This window comes from Camellia sinensis, chromosome 10 (genome assembly GCF_055761805.1).
Source record: "Camellia sinensis isolate YWXY chromosome 10, ASM5576180v1, whole genome shotgun sequence".
Taxonomy (NCBI): domain Eukaryota; kingdom Viridiplantae; phylum Streptophyta; class Magnoliopsida; order Ericales; family Theaceae; genus Camellia; species Camellia sinensis.
The window spans coordinates 79632220-79650744 of NC_138970.1; the positions used below are offsets into that span (position 1 = coordinate 79632220).

At 33.4% G+C, this 18525-nt stretch overlaps 2 protein-coding genes across 4 annotated transcripts; one reads left to right on the plus strand and one right to left on the minus strand.

The window, feature by feature from the left end:
* The first annotated feature begins 3340 nt into the window (after positions 1 to 3340).
* LOC114295027 (vacuolar protein-sorting-associated protein 37 homolog 1) lies at positions 3341 to 15129 on the plus strand. Of its 3 annotated transcripts, none has more exons than XM_028239199.2 (8): positions 3343 to 3625; positions 5247 to 5471; positions 11803 to 11890; positions 13194 to 13233; positions 13344 to 13390; positions 13487 to 13607; positions 14091 to 14275; positions 14721 to 15129. In XM_028239199.2, the coding sequence occupies exons 1-7, from the start codon at positions 3609 to 3611 to the stop codon at positions 14252 to 14254; spliced, it is 702 nt and encodes a 233-aa protein (XP_028095000.2). In that variant the 5' UTR covers positions 3343 to 3608; the 3' UTR covers positions 14255 to 14275; positions 14721 to 15129. The 3 variants fall into 3 exon arrangements, with proteins under 3 accessions (XP_082747832.1, XP_028095000.2, XP_028095001.2); XM_028239200.2 differs by lacking the exon at positions 14721 to 15129 and adding an exon at positions 14393 to 14555; XM_082891706.1 differs by lacking the exon at positions 14721 to 15129 and having other exon boundaries at positions 3341 to 3625; positions 14091 to 14555.
* A 1470-nt stretch (positions 15130 to 16599) lies between these two features.
* LOC114295038 (uncharacterized) lies at positions 16600 to 17061 on the minus strand. Its single transcript, XM_028239218.2, has one exon. It carries the CDS (start codon positions 17059 to 17061, stop codon positions 16600 to 16602), a length of 462 nt encoding a protein of 153 aa, XP_028095019.2.
* Between the last annotated feature and the right edge of the window lie 1464 nt (positions 17062 to 18525).

An 18525-nucleotide genomic window follows, 5' to 3' on the forward strand; every position in this document is an offset into this window, starting at 1 on the left:
TACTCGTGCAAAAAATCAATATGATCAAATATCGGTAGCTATTGAATTAAATTTGTATTACAAAAAATAGATAGTTACTCCTAAAATTATATTTGTCGTTTATTTTTTAAAAAACAAATATGATTCAAACATAGAGCTACCAATATCCAATCATCTTGATTTTTATATAAATATTTTACTCAACGCGTTAAAAAAAATGAATAATTCAAACCACCAAAATCGATTTAAGAATAGTTCTACCAAATCAAAACACTTATGATAACTTGAGAAACCAAATCCTTTCTGTTTATCGGAGCATTCAACACTTTCAAATCTGATAACATCACCTATCACCTAAGATTTGAAATTAAGGGGTTGTTTGGGATGTCCTAAATAAATGTACTTTTGTCTTTTTAGAATAAAAAGTTGAGAAAAAAAATATGATTGTTTGGGTTAAATTTTTGATTTTTTATGAAAAATGTGTATTAAAAAATTGTATAAATTAGTGTGTAAAAAAAATTAAGATTGAAAGTTGTGCAGTCATAATTTTTAACTTTTGATAAATAATAATAACTTTTTGACTTTTTAAATAACTTTTTGACTTTTTTACTTTTTGACAACTTAAGAAAGTTGGCCTATCATTCGAGATGCTCTCATAACTTTTTGACTTCAATTAACATCACCTATCACCTAAGATTTGAAATTAAGGCCAAGTTTGGCTACTCTTAAAAAATTTAAAAAGTCAAAAAGTCACTATCCTATTTAAATCACATCATCTTATTTAAGTCACATCACCTCTCTAACACATCACTTCAAACCCAACCCAAACCCAACCCATATTTCATAAAAAGTCAAAAAGTGCACTTATTTAGTCTTCCCAAACTTGGCCTGTCGAGATGCTCTCATAACTTTTTGACTTTAATTAAATAAGTTATATTGTTTGATAAATTTGTTAGTTTTTTTTTTTTGCTAAAGTAATCTTCTACTTTTTTTGTTTTTTTTTTTTTCATCTGCTGATTTATTTTAAGAGATTTTTTTAGGTTCTTATAAAGTTCATATTTAGGGTTATTTTGAAAAATGGATTAAAAGTTACTTTCTAATTTTTAATCCACTTACTTCCCTCACAAAAAATTCAAAAAGTAATTTTTAACCATCTTCTCAAAATACCCCTTAGTATGTAAAAAAGTCAAATAAATTGATTTATAAAGTGAGGTCCAAATGAGGCATTTGTACTCATCTTTCTAACATTCTTCAAGCCATTTCGTCTGGATACAATAATGGAGTCTATGGATAGTCTTTTGTTTGTTTCCATATCAAATTTGTTTATGAAGTTCAAAAACCATTCATTAACTTTCACTTTTTATATATTATTCATTGTTGTGAATTGTCTAATGTAGAGGTTCACATGTTCTGGTAGTTGAGCCTTTATAATGTCCTAATAGAGTTGAGGATCCTTCTAAATCCATGGACAACAATTTTATATGGCTCCAAGGAGGCACCAAGGATCCTCTAGAGTGTTTTTTTCTTAAAGTTTTCTAAAGTGATGCATTGTGTGGTTGAGATTTAATGTTAAAAAATTGATGTGACTTGTCATTAAATCTCAACCACACAATGCACCAATTTAGGAAATTTTAAAGAAAAAAAACTGTAAAGGATCCTTGTTAGGAGGTCCTGTGAGTAGTTCATCCAAAAAATGAAAGTGAAAACTTGAATTGGATTTTCCATATATAGTTGTGTAATTCCCCTGATGACGTTTTGGTAGAAAATATTTTTTAAAATATATTTTTTGGCATTTGATATGTGACATAAGATATGACTTATTCACTAGAAAAAAAATATAACTTAAGACAGAAGTCAATTGAAAATATTTTTTGTGATCACCAGAAAGCAAATTTATATTGAAGGAAAATAGTTCACTTCTGAAAAGTGAAATATATTTTCGAGCTAAAATCTTACTAATGCAATTACACTAGTAACATGACCTCAACCACCCCTATCACCATATGCCACCATAGGCACCTTCTTATTGAAATATTATTAAAATTTTAAATTTTAAATTGATAAAATTAAAATTCAATAATTTATTTTGTTATAAGCATCAAATTCTAATTTTTTTAAATAATTTTTTAAAAAATCATTAATAGATTCTAATATAATTATATCAATTATTTTTAAAATTTAGAGAAAGTCACATGTAATTTATTAAAAATAAAAATACGTATAATATAGGGGGGAATATAAAAAAAGTAAGAAAACAGTAAAATAATTCAAATGCATAAAAGTATAACATTTTTTTAGACTAATTAGTGCATGAGCCATTTATACTTTCATGAATTTCAAATTATTTTTTCATTTTTCCTTTTTTTTTTTTTTTTTTTTTTTTTGATATTTCAACATCTCTTGGAGGCTCTTTAAATGGGACATGTTAACTATTATAATTAGTATTATCATATTTTAATCACTCTAATATATTAGCTTTTACAATAATTATTTTAACCAAATTATTTGAGACTAGTTATATTTGAAGAGTTTTGGAAGACTATTTAGGGTTGGTTTGGGAAGTGGGTTGGCTTTTTGGTTTTTTGACTTTTTTGGCTATTTTAGTCTGGGCTAAAAAACTTGGTTTGAGAAAGGCTTTTTGGTTTTTTGATTTTTTTTGACTTTTTTTGTGAGAGAAAAGTGTAATGATTATTGGTTGGATGTGATGTTTTGTTTGTTGTAGCTAAAATAGCCTATTTTATCTTTTGAGGCTAAAATAGCCAAAAAAAACCCACAAAATCACTTCCCAAACGTTGCCTAACCGTTTGTGTGTATAAATAGATATAGTAAAGGGTAGCGTTGTAGTATATAAGATTCGTTTGGGAAGAACTTTTTTAGCTTATCCTTTTTACTTTTTGACTAATTTTTCGTTTGGCATTGGCTTTTTTAGCTAGTTTTTTTGTGTTGAGACTTCTTTAGCCTAGTTTTTTTAGTCTTGTTTGGTTTGGCTTTTTTGACTTTTATGAGAGAAAAAGTGTAATGATTATAGTTTGGATGTGACATTTTATCTTATTGATTTATGTAACCGATTTTATCTTTTTGTGTTTTTTTAGCCAAAAATCTAAAATCAAACGAAGCTTTAGCCTGGCTAAATTAATTCAGTTTATGAAGAATTTTTTAATTTTTTTGAAAGAAAAAGTGAAATGATTATGATTTAAATGTAACATTTTCTTTTATTAACTTTTTTAATATATTTTTTCTTTTTATATTTTTTTTGACTTAATCTAAACTCAATTCCCTTGCCAAACGGGGACATAAATTAATAAATAAAAGTTACTCAAAATAATTTTTTTATAAATATTTTAACTAGTAATAAAAAATTAATATAGTATAATTTTTCAGGATACGTCGGCTAAAGAAAACGAAAATCATTTGCAATTTCTTTGCGCTCGCCACGCGTATTTCACTATCAGTCCCCATCAACTGCTCGCAAATCAAAACCCTAGGCAAACGAAAACCCTGTTAGATACACAAAGAGAGAGAGAGAGAGAGTTGTCAGATCGTAATCGTCGTGGGTTGTTGTATACATCTACACAATTCTCTGCGCTTTCAATCAATCCCCCCACGATTACCGACCTCTCTCCTTAGTCATGTTCAAGTCCTTCTGGTAATCTCTCCCTCAATTTCAGCTTTTTGTCCAATTTCACGATTAGGGTTTTTTTTTTTTACTCTGATTATTGAATTTGATTTTCTTGGTTCAGTTCTGTTACTAATTTCATGCAGAAACTCAATTCTAGGGCTTTTGTGTTTTTTTAATCAATTTTTTTTGTTTTTTTACTTTTGTTTGTAAAATTTTTGAAGTATATAGATTTGGGTCAAGCAGAGCTGTTTTGGTCATTCAAGTTCAATCATTTGTTTGTTTGGCCCTTCTGCTTTATGTTTTTATGGGATTCTTCATCTTCATGATTGTTTCATGGGTATAGTGTTTGGGAAATGACAGTAGATAACAGACGTAAATAGAACAAAGCAGACTGAAAGGGTTTTGCTGATTGGTATGGAAGGGGTAGAGAACATGAAGTGGGGTGTAATTTGAAACAGAGGATGAAGGAGGAAGGAGTGGAAAAACTGATTGAGAGAAAGGTGAAAAGGAGAGTGGCTTTAATGGGTTGTCTGGGTTTTGAGATATATGGCAATTTGAGAAAGGGAAAGATTAAGAATTTTTTTTTACAAGAGTAAGGATGTTAGCGATGGAGAATGAGAAGGGTACAAATGGAAAGCTAAATCAAGATTGAGATAAGGAAGCAACCAAAGGGATTGTTTTGGGGGGGGGGGGGGGGGGGGGGGTGTGAAGATTTAGAAAAAAAAATAATTTCTATTTGTTTACTAGCTCAGTGGTTAAAACCTATGTTATAGGGACTCGGGTAAGAATATTGGGCACGAGTGCATGTTTAAGTGTCAAACCTTGATAAAATTAAATCTTAAGATATTAGGATATGTATCCAAAATAAGATATGGGTATGCTCATTATGGAAACATATATATTACACATTATATAATATTTTTAAATAAGATATTATAAATTAGGTAGAAATTGCTTGAAATTAAATAAGATAAAGAAAAAATGTGAAACTTTTATCTCTCATCTATGTTGGAGGTTATAAATATTTCTTTCTAGCGAATGTGAGTTTCTTATACTTCAAACATTGTAAAAGGTTGAAAGACTCAAGTGTTTAAATTGGGTACGGATATCAGACACATATTTCACACATTTATCCGTGTTATATCCATGTAAGATAGGTTAAAACTCGACCTATTTGTCAATCAAGGTTGATTTATTAGGTCTCTGCTTATCCTGGGGTCCTACTAGATATGGTTCCACGCAATTGTCATTGCTACTCCATAATGAACTTGTGCTAGTAGATAGCATTGGCTTTTAAATATTTGAATTTACTTGACTTGCAGTTTCAGTATATTGTACAGTTCTTGTCTTTTTCTTTTTTCAATTGGAGCATCTTGCATACCCAGAAACACTTTGTACTGAGCATGTTTTATTTATTTATAAGACTTGTTACCTCTATACATGGTAAGTGTTGAAGTTTCTACTACAAGACCTAGTTTTTCCATTGATTGTCACTTAGTTTGCCCTTAAACTATGTGTGGGATGCTCTCCTATAACCATGTGCCTGTTCAAATTGAAATTCTGTCGAGCAGAGTAATAAGCTTTAATGTAATTTTTTTACTGCTATAAACTTTGTAGTATGGCTAAAGCTAACTTTGTTTACCTACAGGGGTTCTCAAGAGCAGGAAGCTCAACCACACCCGCAAGAGATTCCTACAAATTCATGGTATCCTCCGTCTGTACTTAGCTCTTCAAGTTCATCCCGCCCCGCAACACCTAGTAGCAGCGCTTCTAATAGCTTCAATCTGCAAAGGCCTGCAGATCGGCCACAGTCACCGTCTCATGTTGCGCCTGCTGAAGCTGCAGGCATTATTGTTCTGTTAAAGGATAAGAGGTAAGCTTCCTGGATTCCTGACTCCTTTATTATCATATTGGTAAGAACGTTTCCATTTTTTCTTTATTTTTACTTCTTGAAATTTATTGATCTCCAAATGCACTTAACAACATTGTTGGTTTTCCCATTTCAGTTTGTTCACCCCTATAATTTATTTATTTATTTTTAGATAGTGGTCAAGTTTGTATTTTGTATGTCATCATCAATTATAGTCATACTTGTCAGACTCAGACGTGTTGAAGTTGGATGCTGTGTGTGGTAAATTGATTAAGCGCAATTGAAAAAATCTTCGCATTTCTACCTTTCTCTTGAAGGGAAAGCTTTGTTGAGGGCAATTTCTGACCATCACTTTTGGTACTCCATTGATTATGAAAGCTGGGATGATTGGATATGAACATGAGTAGTTATGTTATTTATAACAACTAGGCAATGATCCTTGCTTTCGGTGATATTAATTCATAATAAATACTTCATAAAAAAATAGAAAAGTAAGATAAAAATATTCTAAAAACATTTTATATAAGTTCATCCACAAGAAAAGTTATAAGTTATTATCATTATTATAGGCATTTATCAAAAAACAAAGCATTTTCCCAATAGTACATATTTTTAACACTTTGGACACATGCAAGGAACGCATGTGTTAAACAATTAGACGTACATCAGATAAAGGCAATGCATTTTCCCAGTAGTGTATGTTTTTAACTCTTTGGACACATTCAAGAAACACGTGTGTTTATCAATTAGACGGACATGAGTTTCTTTTAGGATCTAAGCACAAGCTTGAATGAACTAATGCCCTTTATAGACAAGTGACTTGTAGTTTCTTCTCTAATGCCCTTTTCTAGAATTTCTTTCAATGTTGTTAACACATTTTGTTCGCCTTAGGTAATAAACAGTTATCGTATTGTCATGGCCTCCGAGTGATGATAAGTGTCCATTGGTAAAAGTCAACATTGAACCGAATCTCATCTTGGTACTTGCCTATGAAACATGGGTACTATAAAAATGATGCCGTATGAGTATCGGACCCATATTTGGTATGGGTATAGTTGCATATGTATTGGGTACACGAATATGTATCCATTTAACAGAATAAAAAAAAATATGGATCTTGGGTACGCACCTGGTCCTTATTTGGATACATCAAGGCTGATATGATGTTTTAAAAAATATGAAGGTGCATGATAAGTATATTGTGTCTATGTCTAAATAAAACAAATGAAGGGTATCTTGCAAATTTTAAAATCATAAAGAACTACTTTGTAGTTTACTTTTAACTACTTTCTGGCATTAAACTGTAGTTTGTACTTTGCTTTAACTATTTTTGCACTTAGTTTTCTAATTGTTATATCATGCACTAACTATTACAAATAAAAATATTTTTTTATGGACGTACCCTGGTTGTACATTGTTTCTTAATTTTTATTTTTATTTTTTTTGGTACCGGCATATTCATATCATACCAATATCAGCATTCGTTCTTGTATCCATGTTTCATAGGTACATACCAATGGAGAACTTTACCAAGCATTCTCTTTGTTTGAAAATCTTGTAGGCTCTTTGGGTGCTTCTCACAAGGTTGTTAAAATCGGGATCCTAAGTAGGATCGGTGAGAGGGTCTGGTGGATCGGATTGAGGATCGTAAGATCCTACTTTCTATTAAAAAAATGATAAAAATAAAAATTAAAATGATACATATTAAAAATAAGGTGAAAAATCATAAAATCTACAATCCTACTTGCGATCCTACCTACGATCCCATACGATCCTACACGATCCCATGCGATCCTACACGATCCTACTTGCGATCCTGTTATAACATCGATCCTACAACGATGTGGATCGTTTTGGCAAAGTAGGATTGTAGGATCGTATGATCCTACGATCCGGATCGCGATTTTAACAACCATGGCTTCTCACACTTCAATTTCAGCTTTTTCACCATTTTTATACCACCATATTCTCACTATTCCCAAGTTGATAAAAACCATGTCTTGCCACAGGCAATGCAATTAGTGTGGAAGATATTGTTCCATAGCAAAGATTCACTTTTTTTTTTTTTTTTGAAACAACCAAAAGGAAAATTTATTGATAATGATCAAGCAAATACATAGACAATTATCAATAAAAAGAAAACCTGAGCCCAACTAAGTTGGCACCTAGAAACAAACAAAGAAATAGAAATCACCATCCACCCATAGTTGGTAAGACACCAACCCAAAGCACAAGAGAGATCTATATCAGCAGCCCAATACAATTTTACTCCCCAAGCTGCATCTAATTTGGCTCAGATTGGTCAAGAAGTCCAGAATGGTGAATTGAGAATCCTTAAATGTTTGATTCAGCCACAATGCAACTCTAATCTTAATCAAATCACAAACTTCCTCCAACTTAGGTGTAGCAGACTCAAAAATGCACTCATTCTTAACTTTCCACAGTGACCACAAGACTGCCAAGGGGATGACCTTCCAAATTAATTTTTCTTTGCTGTTCATTTGATCACAATCCCACCAATGAAGAGCAGTTTCTATAGAATTTGGAAGAGCTCCTTGCATCTCCCACCAGTTCAACATCGCAGCCCATACCTTTCATGAAAAATGGCAATAGCACATGACAGATCGATTCAATCTCAGTTTTACAAAAAAACACAGAGGGCTGGAGCATTAACTTGAATCACTCCAATTTTTTGAAGAAATTCTGCTGACTTGACTCTGTTTTTCCAGGCTAACCAACAAAAAAATTGAACTTTAGGAGGTGCAAATCTGTTCCAGATTAACATACAAGTATTAAGGGGCGGACCAAGGGAGACAGCTTCACTTCTATAGGTTGAGGAAACAGAATACAGACCAGAATCTGCAGCCAACCAGACTGGTTTGTCTTCCAGATCATCGCATAAACCAGAAACAAATGGCAGAAGCATTTTGAGTCTGCTGACTTCCCTCTCTTCCCACTCGTACAGCCTTCTTCTAAATTGAAAGTTCCAATTCCCTGAAGCAACACTGCTGTCATACAATGATCTCAGGGATTCCTCTTTATCCAGCACCAATCTATAAAGAATAGGAAATTCAACTTTGAAGCAGTGATTGCTGCACCAATTGTCTTTCCAGAAGTTGGTTCTTTTACCATCCCCTACCTTGATATGAACGTTGTTATAATAGAACATTGACAGATTGTTATTTCTTTTTGGTATGGAGATTATGCCTTTCCAAACACAAGATTGCCTGCTGCTTGAAGTAGAAGAGGGACACCAGCTTTTAACTTCCAGATTGTATTTGCTGCATATGATCTTTCTCCACAAAGCATCTTTCTCTTTGCCAAATCTCCACCACCATTTTAATAACATATAATTATTGACCTACCTGATTCTCCTAATGCCTAGGCCTCCCTGCTTCACACTTTTTGCTAAGTCATCCCATTTAACAAGATGAATTGGTTTCCTTGATTGTGACCCACCCCAAAGAAAAGCAGCCTACAGTTTCTCATATTCCTTTGCTACCCCTGCAAGCATTTTGAATAGAGATAAATAGAACTATGGTAAGGCTGAGGTTAAGGACTTTAGAAGAGTGAGCCTCCCTGAGAATGAAAGCAACTTCCTTTTCCATCCTGCTAGTCTGCTTCTGACTTTATCAAGAACCGGTTTCCAAGTTGACTTGTTATCTAGATTAGCCCCCAAAGGCATACCCAAGTACTTCAAAGGAAATGCCTTGAAATTGCAGTGTAGTTTTGATGCAAAATTGGATAAAGACTCCTCTGGAACATTAATTCCACACACCTGACTCTTATGATAGTTTATTTTTAGCCCATAAATCAATTCAAAGCACCTTAAAACCCTCTTGATATTACACACCTCCAGCTCCTCATCTTCACAAAACAGTATGGAGTCATCTGCAAATTGTAAATGTGATAGCACCATCCCACTAGAGCCAACCTTCACCCCTTTAATCAAGCCAATGTGCTATGCTCTTTACATAAGTATATTAAGGCTCTCAGTTGCTATGTTGAACAGAAAAGGAGACAGAGGGTCTCCTTGCCTAAGACCCTTTTGAGGACAAAACTCCTCAGTTGGTGAACCATTGACTAACACAGAGAGTCTTGCAGAGGTAACACACTCTTTTATCCAGTTAATCCATTTTGTTCCAAACCCAAAGTTTAAGAGCATAGTTGATAAGAAGCACCAATTTACGGAATCAAAAGCCTTTTCAAAATCAAGCTTGATAATCACTCCCCTCCTATTGGTTTTCTTTTATCCAGCAAAGATTCACTTAACTCTTCCTTTGGGGCTGTCCAAATTCTTGTCTTGACAAAGTTTTCAACTTCACTATTAGGTCCACACAATTCCTCAGTGCTTCCACCATTACCTTCATGAACATTGCTTTTCATCTTTATTTTCTTTTATTTCATTTTCATCAGTTAAATTCAACCGGTTTTCTTTCATCGTGTAAGGACATTCATAAGTTTGACGCTCAGTTTTTCTGCAAAGAAAACAATTGGTCTCTCCCATTGTTTTGCTTACGAGAGGCTACAAACATTTTCCTTATAACCTCCCCCCATCACTTGGGTTTGGTCGCTTGGTGGACCATGTGGAACCTTGATTGTTTGTACTTGTTTTGACATGAGAGGTTTTCTCTACTCGCCTTGAAGACTTTCGCCTCAACTTCTCTTCTTCTGTAAACGCCATCTAATAAGCTTCCAAGAGAGAACCAATAGGATGCATTGCAAGCTCATCATGAATGGCAAGTTTTAGACCACTCAGATATCTAGCAGTCAATTGATCACCCATTTCATGTAAATCAATCCAACTTAAATACTTGTAAAATTTCTCCAGTATAATTTGCTACACTTTGGTCTTGTTTTGCCTTAAAGTGGTGTATCTTGATACAAAGTTAAAAAATATTATATGGGCAAAAATTTATCACTGAGCTGGACCTTCATTTCAGCCCAAGCCTTCACTCGATGGTTTCCTTTCTTTCACAATTTTTCCTGGTATTGCTGCCACTAAACTACGGCATGATCTTTAAGCTTCATGGCTATAAATTGCACCTCTTTTTTCTTGGAACATCTTCTTCGATTAAAAGTAAGTCTCCAAAAAAGCAACCCAATGACAACAGGCTTCAAGGTCAAGTTTTCTATCAAAGTCGGGTACATTAACTTGAACACTCTTATCAGCATTCTCAAAAGCTCTAGCAAGACAATTCAATGTGGGTGTTTGGAAGGCTGCTATTTTAGTAGGCTATTTTAGTTTTTGACTCTTTTAGTAAGTTAAAATTTTTGTGTTTGGGAAGATAGGTGGTTTTTTTTTTAATTGGATGTGATGTTTGTGAGAGAAAAAGTGAAATGATTATGGGTTTGATGTGACATTTTGTCTTATTGACTATTTTAGCATATTTTGTCTTTTTGTGAATTTTAGCCTAAAAAACCAAAAAATAACCTTTGCCAAACACCCCAATAATCAGGTTGAATTGGAGCTTCCGGGTGAATTGAAGTTTGAAGATGTGGAGCCGACATCCTTAGTCATTTTTTCCAATTAGTTCTTTGAGGACATTGAAAGGTGGATTGTTATGAGTCTCTAGCCTTGGTAACCAATGCAAAATCTCCTCAAGTATACATTGGAGATTAGCATTTGAATGTCATAATTCATCGATCACATCTCTCAAACATTACCCATAGGAGTTTGACCTCCACCGCAATTTCCCCTTTCATGTACCATTATCTTATCGATAACACTTAGAGATAGCAAACTTGCTCTGATACCACTTGATGCAAGACGAATGGTGGAGTAACTGAAATATGAAAATTTAATTCTGATAACAAGAGGATGATCAATACAAAATAATGAGATAGGGATAGAACTCAAGGAATTATTCACTTGAGAAGAGGGACTCACTTAACAAATAGAGGATGATTTTTTTAAGGGAAGTTGACAAGGCTTACACCAGGAAATTAGTTCAAATTTCTCTCCTTATGTTTATAAGTCTTTATATAGAAATAAGAAATTCCTAGAGAACATAAAAAAGTAAATTGAGAGCTTGTCTTGGAATTCTTCTTTTCAAACATGTCCATCTGGAAACTTCACGAGATATATCCTTTGGTCTTTCACGACACCTAATATTTATTAGTAAAAAGAATTCTTTACTAGATCTATTACCATTGCCTATGCCATTGACCACCATATCAGTATATGTATATGTTGCCAGCACCACATTAGCATCAATTTTCATTTCGTTTAATATTGCAAAAATCAATCTAGAAATCTAGGTTGTTGAACTTTTTGCTTTGCATTTTTGTATTTTCTGATCATTCTCTTCTTTTCTTATTACAATTGATTCAGCATGGATGAGTTACGGAAGCTTTTATCCGACAAAGATGCATACAACCAATTCTTTCTCTCACTCGATCAGGTTAAAATTCAAAACAATGTAAGTTGATTTTGATTTTTATGCTTTCACCTGCATTTCTACTTGTAACTTTCTGAACCTTGCTTGCTTTACATTGACCTTCTTTTGCTTTGAGTTTACTATAATCTTCAGTTGTTCCTTATTTATAAAACTAGAATTGTCTAGCTCAGCAACAAGATGTAGGCACAAAATTCTGTAGGAATGGACCTCATCTGACTAGAATTAAAACGGTTGTGTTTTCTAGATTTAGGAAAACTATATGACATTGGTATTTGATGAGGCACACGAAGGTCTGATTAATATTTTAAAAGCTGTTGGATCCTAGTGATCTGGTTCCATGATAATGCATTTCATATTCATACAACAATGCTCACATGGGACTATTGAAGATTATATTTTATCTGGTCTGAGATATCTGTATCACTTTTTAAGTAATGAATGGAATACTCTATTGCAAATACATAATAGAAAATTGTTTGTGGTTTGGGGTGGTGAATGGCTGCTTTAGAGATGGAACTAGGATGTAGAGTCGTTCGTACGTTAAGTTGGTGAGACACATGACCTGTGAAATTTTGACAGTGCCATATGAAATTGATGTCTGTGGTGGTGACCATTGTTTTTTACTGGGGTTAGAGAAATAGACATTTTGATGCCCCTTTATTTTTGCTAACTCTATTGCTCCAAATTTTCCTTAAAAAAGAATGAATTTTCTCATCTTCACATGTGCCACGCAGGAGTTTTGTGGATTGCAGCAAAAAATTATTTTTTAATATTTCAAATTATATGAATATCTGAAATATGACCAATATTCATTTTTTCACTGACCTAAATGATTTAAGATAAATATGGTGGAGCTATTCAGAGTTAGTAGTGCACCTACATGGTTTCTATGGACTTGATAGCTGATAATAATCCAGAGTTCTGTATTAAATGGTTGCATAAGGGCTTAAAAATCATTTCTAGTACCATATGAGTTGATCCTATGTTGCATTGGATGTGCTCACGGTAAACAGCCTCCATTTGAATTTCTTGATGTAGCCAATATGTCATGTAACATAGACAAAAACTTCATATATGAAGCCAGCTTGAAGTTGTGGTGAAGCATCTCTGCAGACAAACACTTGTTACACCAGAGTAGACAGTCTGGGCTGTATTTTACTTCAAAAATATTGCATGCTTGTGCATGCAACATACATTAGCTGGTGTAAATTACAGGTCTATCAGTGGGGAGTTTAGTGTCTTTTACATGATACATAGGTCATTTTGTGATAACCTTGTGAATTATTTTTGCAATTATTCTGATCTTTCTTATGATAAACATCAGCTGAGAGATGAACTTCGAAAGGAGACTTTGCAGCTTGCCAGTGAGTTCCTCTTTACATACACACATGGACATATATATATACACGCAATTGTATCTCTTATACACTTGAACCATATAAGCAGCTGTATTCTAAATAATCTTTTATTGTAGGGGATAATTTGGAGAAAGAACCGCGCATAATGGAACTGCGGAATCAGGTGAACTGTTTAACCTGTATTTCATTTCTTAATCGTGTAGCTAATACTGAATACTGATTGTAAATGTTTTTTCCTCTGCTGTTTTTGATCCTGCAGTGCAGAATCATTCGGACAACTGAATTAGCTGCTGCTCAAGAGAAGTTAAATGAGCTGGAGAGGCAAAAAGAAGAGACCCTGAAGTTTTACTCTCCAAAATCCCTGCTCAATCGGCTTCAAGGTAAGATTCTAACAAACATTAAAATAGACTTAATGATAGGTATCAAATTGTGAATCATATTGAATTGTGAATCGTAAGATTTACTTTAATTAGCATGATATATATAATTATATATATATTGTATGCATTTAAAAATACACTGTTCAAAATGAAATAAATATCAATACAACTAGATTGTATATATGTATATACATATAAAACCATATAGATCAATATAATTAATTGATCTTAATTTTTTCTGTTTTTATTTTGCAAAAACACAGTTTCATATGCAAACAAAATGAATCATAGTGAATCGTATGATTCACTCAATTTAAGGTTCAACAGCATGAATCAAATCGTTTTGTTGAAATTTGTATTAAATCGTATGAATCGAATCTCAATATTCTAACAATCCCCTGATAGTTATCATCATTGAGAGACAGACATCAACGGCTTTTCTGTTATATGGGCAATCTAAAAAGATGTGTTTCCTGTTCACAGAAGCAATGAATAAGACAGACGAGGAATCTGAGATCCTGCACAGGCAGCTTCTTGAGAGGGAGATCGATGTAGGAGTTTTTGTGCAGAAATACAAGAAGCTACGTAGCACTTACCACAGGCGTGCTCTCACCCATCTCGCCGCCAAGATGTCATTATCTGGATGAATGTGCAGATCATTATAAGAGGTATATGTGAATAGTTGGGGCACTTTTATTGTATTTTGGGCACATTTTATGGTGTTTTTTTCCCTTCCTACCCCCTTACCTACACACATAAACACTTGCCTTTGGTTACTGTGTCAGAGATATTTTCACCAACAGTGGCCGCCGTTCATTGATTCAGCACTAAAATGTAGTCACAAAAGTGAGTGTTGTATTCCAGAGACCCAAGTTCAAATTTTCATTCAAGATCTCTTGTATGGCCACTCTATGTAAAATCTATGACAATGGTGGCTTTTCTTTTTAACTGTTATGCTTTAACTTTCTTATTTTTCAGTTTTCAGGTTTGATTTTGGATAATTAAATCTTTATATATATATATATACACCAATTCTTCACTTGTGCGCACGGTTGCGCGTGCACACAAGGGCAGAGAGGCAACACCTAAAGAAACTGAGTGTAAACCTTGCAGATCTTCTATTTTTAAGGAGCAGTTCTATGAATCCCGACATGAACCAGAAATTGCCCAGAATTTGAAATCAAAGGTCCAAATTCATTGATGATATGGTTCCGCACATAAATTTTGATTTTACACCATAGATTTAGCATTCTGGATTTGGTTATCATGGTCCATAGACTTTTTTGTTTTTATATCTTTTGTTCAAATGTATTTTCTGTTAGAGCTGAGTAAGGAATTTGTAAAAACTGCAATCGATCTGGTCCAGGCTAATTCGGTAGATTTGAATTGGTTTTTTAAATTCATGGTTCAATTTTGGATTGAAAATTTGAGGAACCGTGGTTCGTGGATCGGTTTTGGATTATACTTCATGGTTTTGGATTGGAATTGATACAGATCATATGCAACTTAGACTATATTCATACCAGACACTCTTGATACATATTATCATCTCTCTTACACTATCATACCTCTTAAATTCGTATCATATATCTGTGGTGTTTGGTGTGAAATTTGCTACTATGATGCTGTTGTTATGGAATTTTATTGCTATTGTTGTGTTTTTTTTTGTTTTTTGTTTTTTTTTTTGGTGTTAGTTTTGTAATGGTCTGATGGTAGAATCAATTTTAAATTTATTTATTTATTTATTTTTGAATTTGGTGATTGCTGCTGCTATTGTAGTACAAAATATTATGTTTGTTTAAATTAATAGTGGAACAATATACATGTTTATATTTTGAAAAATTATGAAATGTTACATGGTTTTTCTTTGTTAATAGATGATGTGAATCTATTGTTGCAAACCAAACCAAACCGTGTTTAAATGGTTTGGCTCAGATTAGTTTCACGATTTATATGAATTTGATTGGTTTGATTCTAATTTTTACAAAATAGGAGACAACGAATTGATACTTGTTTTACTCCAAAGTTAACCAATTCGGACTATGTTCACCTTTATTTTCTATTGCACTGCAATTAGAATTTTGACATATAATTGTACAATTGAAAGTACATTTGGAATAAAAAATTGAGAAGTATTTGGGTGCCCAAGGTGCATACTGTATATACTAGTGTAAGTTCTCACAAATATATATAAACTATCTCATAAAATCACGTAAATTTTCACAAACATACGTAAGTTAATCCATAAAAATTATTGCGTAAATTTTCACAAATATATGTAAATTAATCCATAAAAATTTGAAAAATCACAACTTACGTATGTTTATGAGAATTTATATAAGTACATATGTTATGTATTTAGAGCATCAACATCAGAGTCGCTACAACGACTTTGACGCTATTGTAGAAAGCCAAACTGTAAATATGTTGATGCATCAGAGTCGCTATGAGCTTCATTCATTTTGACAAAGCTACAGTTTCTCCTCTGATGAAGTGAGGAACTGTTCACAGGGTAATCAATTTTTTATTATATTTTTTTTCCCGCACTTCTTTCTCATGCCAACAAAAACACTATCTCTCATACCACCATTACTGTGAACACTTACTAGAGCCATCACACAAATTTCATTCTTACCATCTTGGAAGTTCATCAGGTTCTCACCATCTTGAATGTCCCCCAGGATGTCCCATGAGAAGAAGAAAAATGCTAAAATTTTGCTTAACCAATCGACCGGCCGGTCAACCACCCTGGCTCCTATGTTGCTACTGTTTTGTTGTTGCTCTAGTGTTGTCTTGGGTCTTATTTTATACCTATTTTAACATCATTTTGCACTCCAAAAATATGGTTAAACAAAAGGAGCATTTAAGGATTATAATGATTTAATTAAACTTTTCCAATTCAATTATAATCCATTTTTCATTACTAAAACAAATAATTAAAAACATAATACGTTTATTTTCCACAAAATAATTAAAACATGAAACCTTATTCCTATGACTGGCTATATAGTTGCCACAAGTGCTCACCAAAATCTGATTGGAGTTGAGAATGAATTGCTCTGTTTTTGATACGGTGATTTTGTTGAATGAATTCCATAAGCTCGATTGTACGCTCATTTGACACTTGTGCCAAAGGGGTATCATCGATTTGTTCAAAATCAATGTCTTGTGCTTTATTATCATTTCGCTCATCCTCAATAATCATATTGTGCAATATTATACAAGCCTTCCTAACAACTTTAATTGACTCAAGATTCCAAGATTGTGCAGGTCCACGCACAATTGCAAAAAGTGCTTGAAGCACCCCAAATGCACGCTCCACATCCTTCCTACATGCCTCTTGGGCCATAGCGAAATGCTTTTTCTTGTTTCCTTGTGGACATGGAATTGTTTTCACAAATGTTGCCCATGGTGGATATACAATCAGCAAGATAATATTCCAGTGTATACTCATTACCGTTGATGGTGTAATTGACTGAAGGAGCACGCCCTTGAGCAAGCTCAATAAATACAGTAGATCTTTCTAGTACATTGATATCATTATGGGACCCAGGTAACCCAAAAAATGCATGCCATATCCAAAGATCATATGATGCAGCTGCTTCCAAAATAATTGTTGGTTCATGGGTGTGACCAGTATACATACCTTTCCATGCAGCCGGGCAATTCTTCCATGTCCAGTGCATACAATCAATGCTTCCCAGCATTTCAGGAAAGCCACGACTTTTGCCAACTGCTAGTAGTCTAACAATGTCATTGTTGTTTGGTGACCTCAAATACTGATCGGAATAAATTTCAACTACCGCTTTGACAAAATAAAATACTCTTCATTGCGGTACTTTCTTCAATCCTCAAGTATTCATCCATAAAATCAGCTGCTACTCCATGAGCGAGCATTCTAAGTGCTGCAGTCATCTTCTGAAGGGAAGATAAACCGAGCACTCCGGTACTATTTCTTTTCTGGACAAAATATGATTCATGAGCTTCTACCCCAAATTGAATGCGGAGAAAAAGAGAACGTTCCATTCGAAACCTCCTCCGAAATACATTGGAAGGATATACTGGTGGATTAGCAAAATAATCTAGAAAGAGTCTTTGGTGACCTTGCAAAGAATTGCGCCAAATGAATTTGCGACGTTGACTAGAATTATGCTGTGATCTTGATGAAGTATTGGCTGCTAGTCGTTGCCCTTCCATAATAGCTATCCCGATTGTCTCCAACTCATCATCGGAGTCAGAGTCATAAAGAATCATATCGTCTAGCGAATGAAGATCCATATAGAGAAAATAAATACAAAATGAAATAGCAAAATTAGGCTGATCTGGATGAAATTTAGATAGCAATTGGTTTTATTTATATTGAAAGAATACGACCGTTGGAATATGACCGTTAGAATATAGCCGTTGGAATATGACCGTTAAAATATAGCCGATGAAATATGACCGTTGGAATATAGCCATTTTTAAAATATGACGGTTGGAAATAAAATATATTTAAATTGAAAATGATAAAAGAATAAAAAATAATATTTTAATGAAATAGAATTTTAAAATAGAGAGCTTGATGGAGTGTGTATATAAAAAAGAGACTAACTAAAATACAAAAGTGAATTTTGGGTTATAATTTGACTCAAAATTTGTTGAGGCTGATGCGGATGCTCTTACATACTTAAAAATTGCCGTAAAAATTTTGTGCCTTTTGCCCATTATTCTCTAAACTATAAAATGCTAAATCAGGTAAAGTTTGCAGGGGTCAATTACACTAGCATTCCTATAGTTTACCAATAATATTAGAAACACTAATTAATATACAAACAAATATACTTAGAAACCAAATATATATATGTAGGTTTTACTATTTGATTGGATTTACTTATACCGTGTTTGGTTGGGAGATTTGAAAAGGGGTTTAAAAAAA

Bases quoted from the DNA above. Each gene is read 5' to 3' on its own strand.
- LOC114295027 (XM_082891706.1), top strand. The intron at 11,891-13,193 runs GTAAGTTGATTT...GATAAACATCAG, and splicing joins AGGTTAAAATTCAAAACAAT to CTGAGAGATGAACTTCGAAA. The intron at 13,391-13,486 runs GTGAACTGTTTA...TTGATCCTGCAG, and splicing joins TAATGGAACTGCGGAATCAG to TGCAGAATCATTCGGACAAC.
- LOC114295038 (XM_028239218.2), bottom strand. From the start codon at position 17,061: ATGAGTATACACTGGAATATTATCTTGCTGATTGTATATCCACCATGG.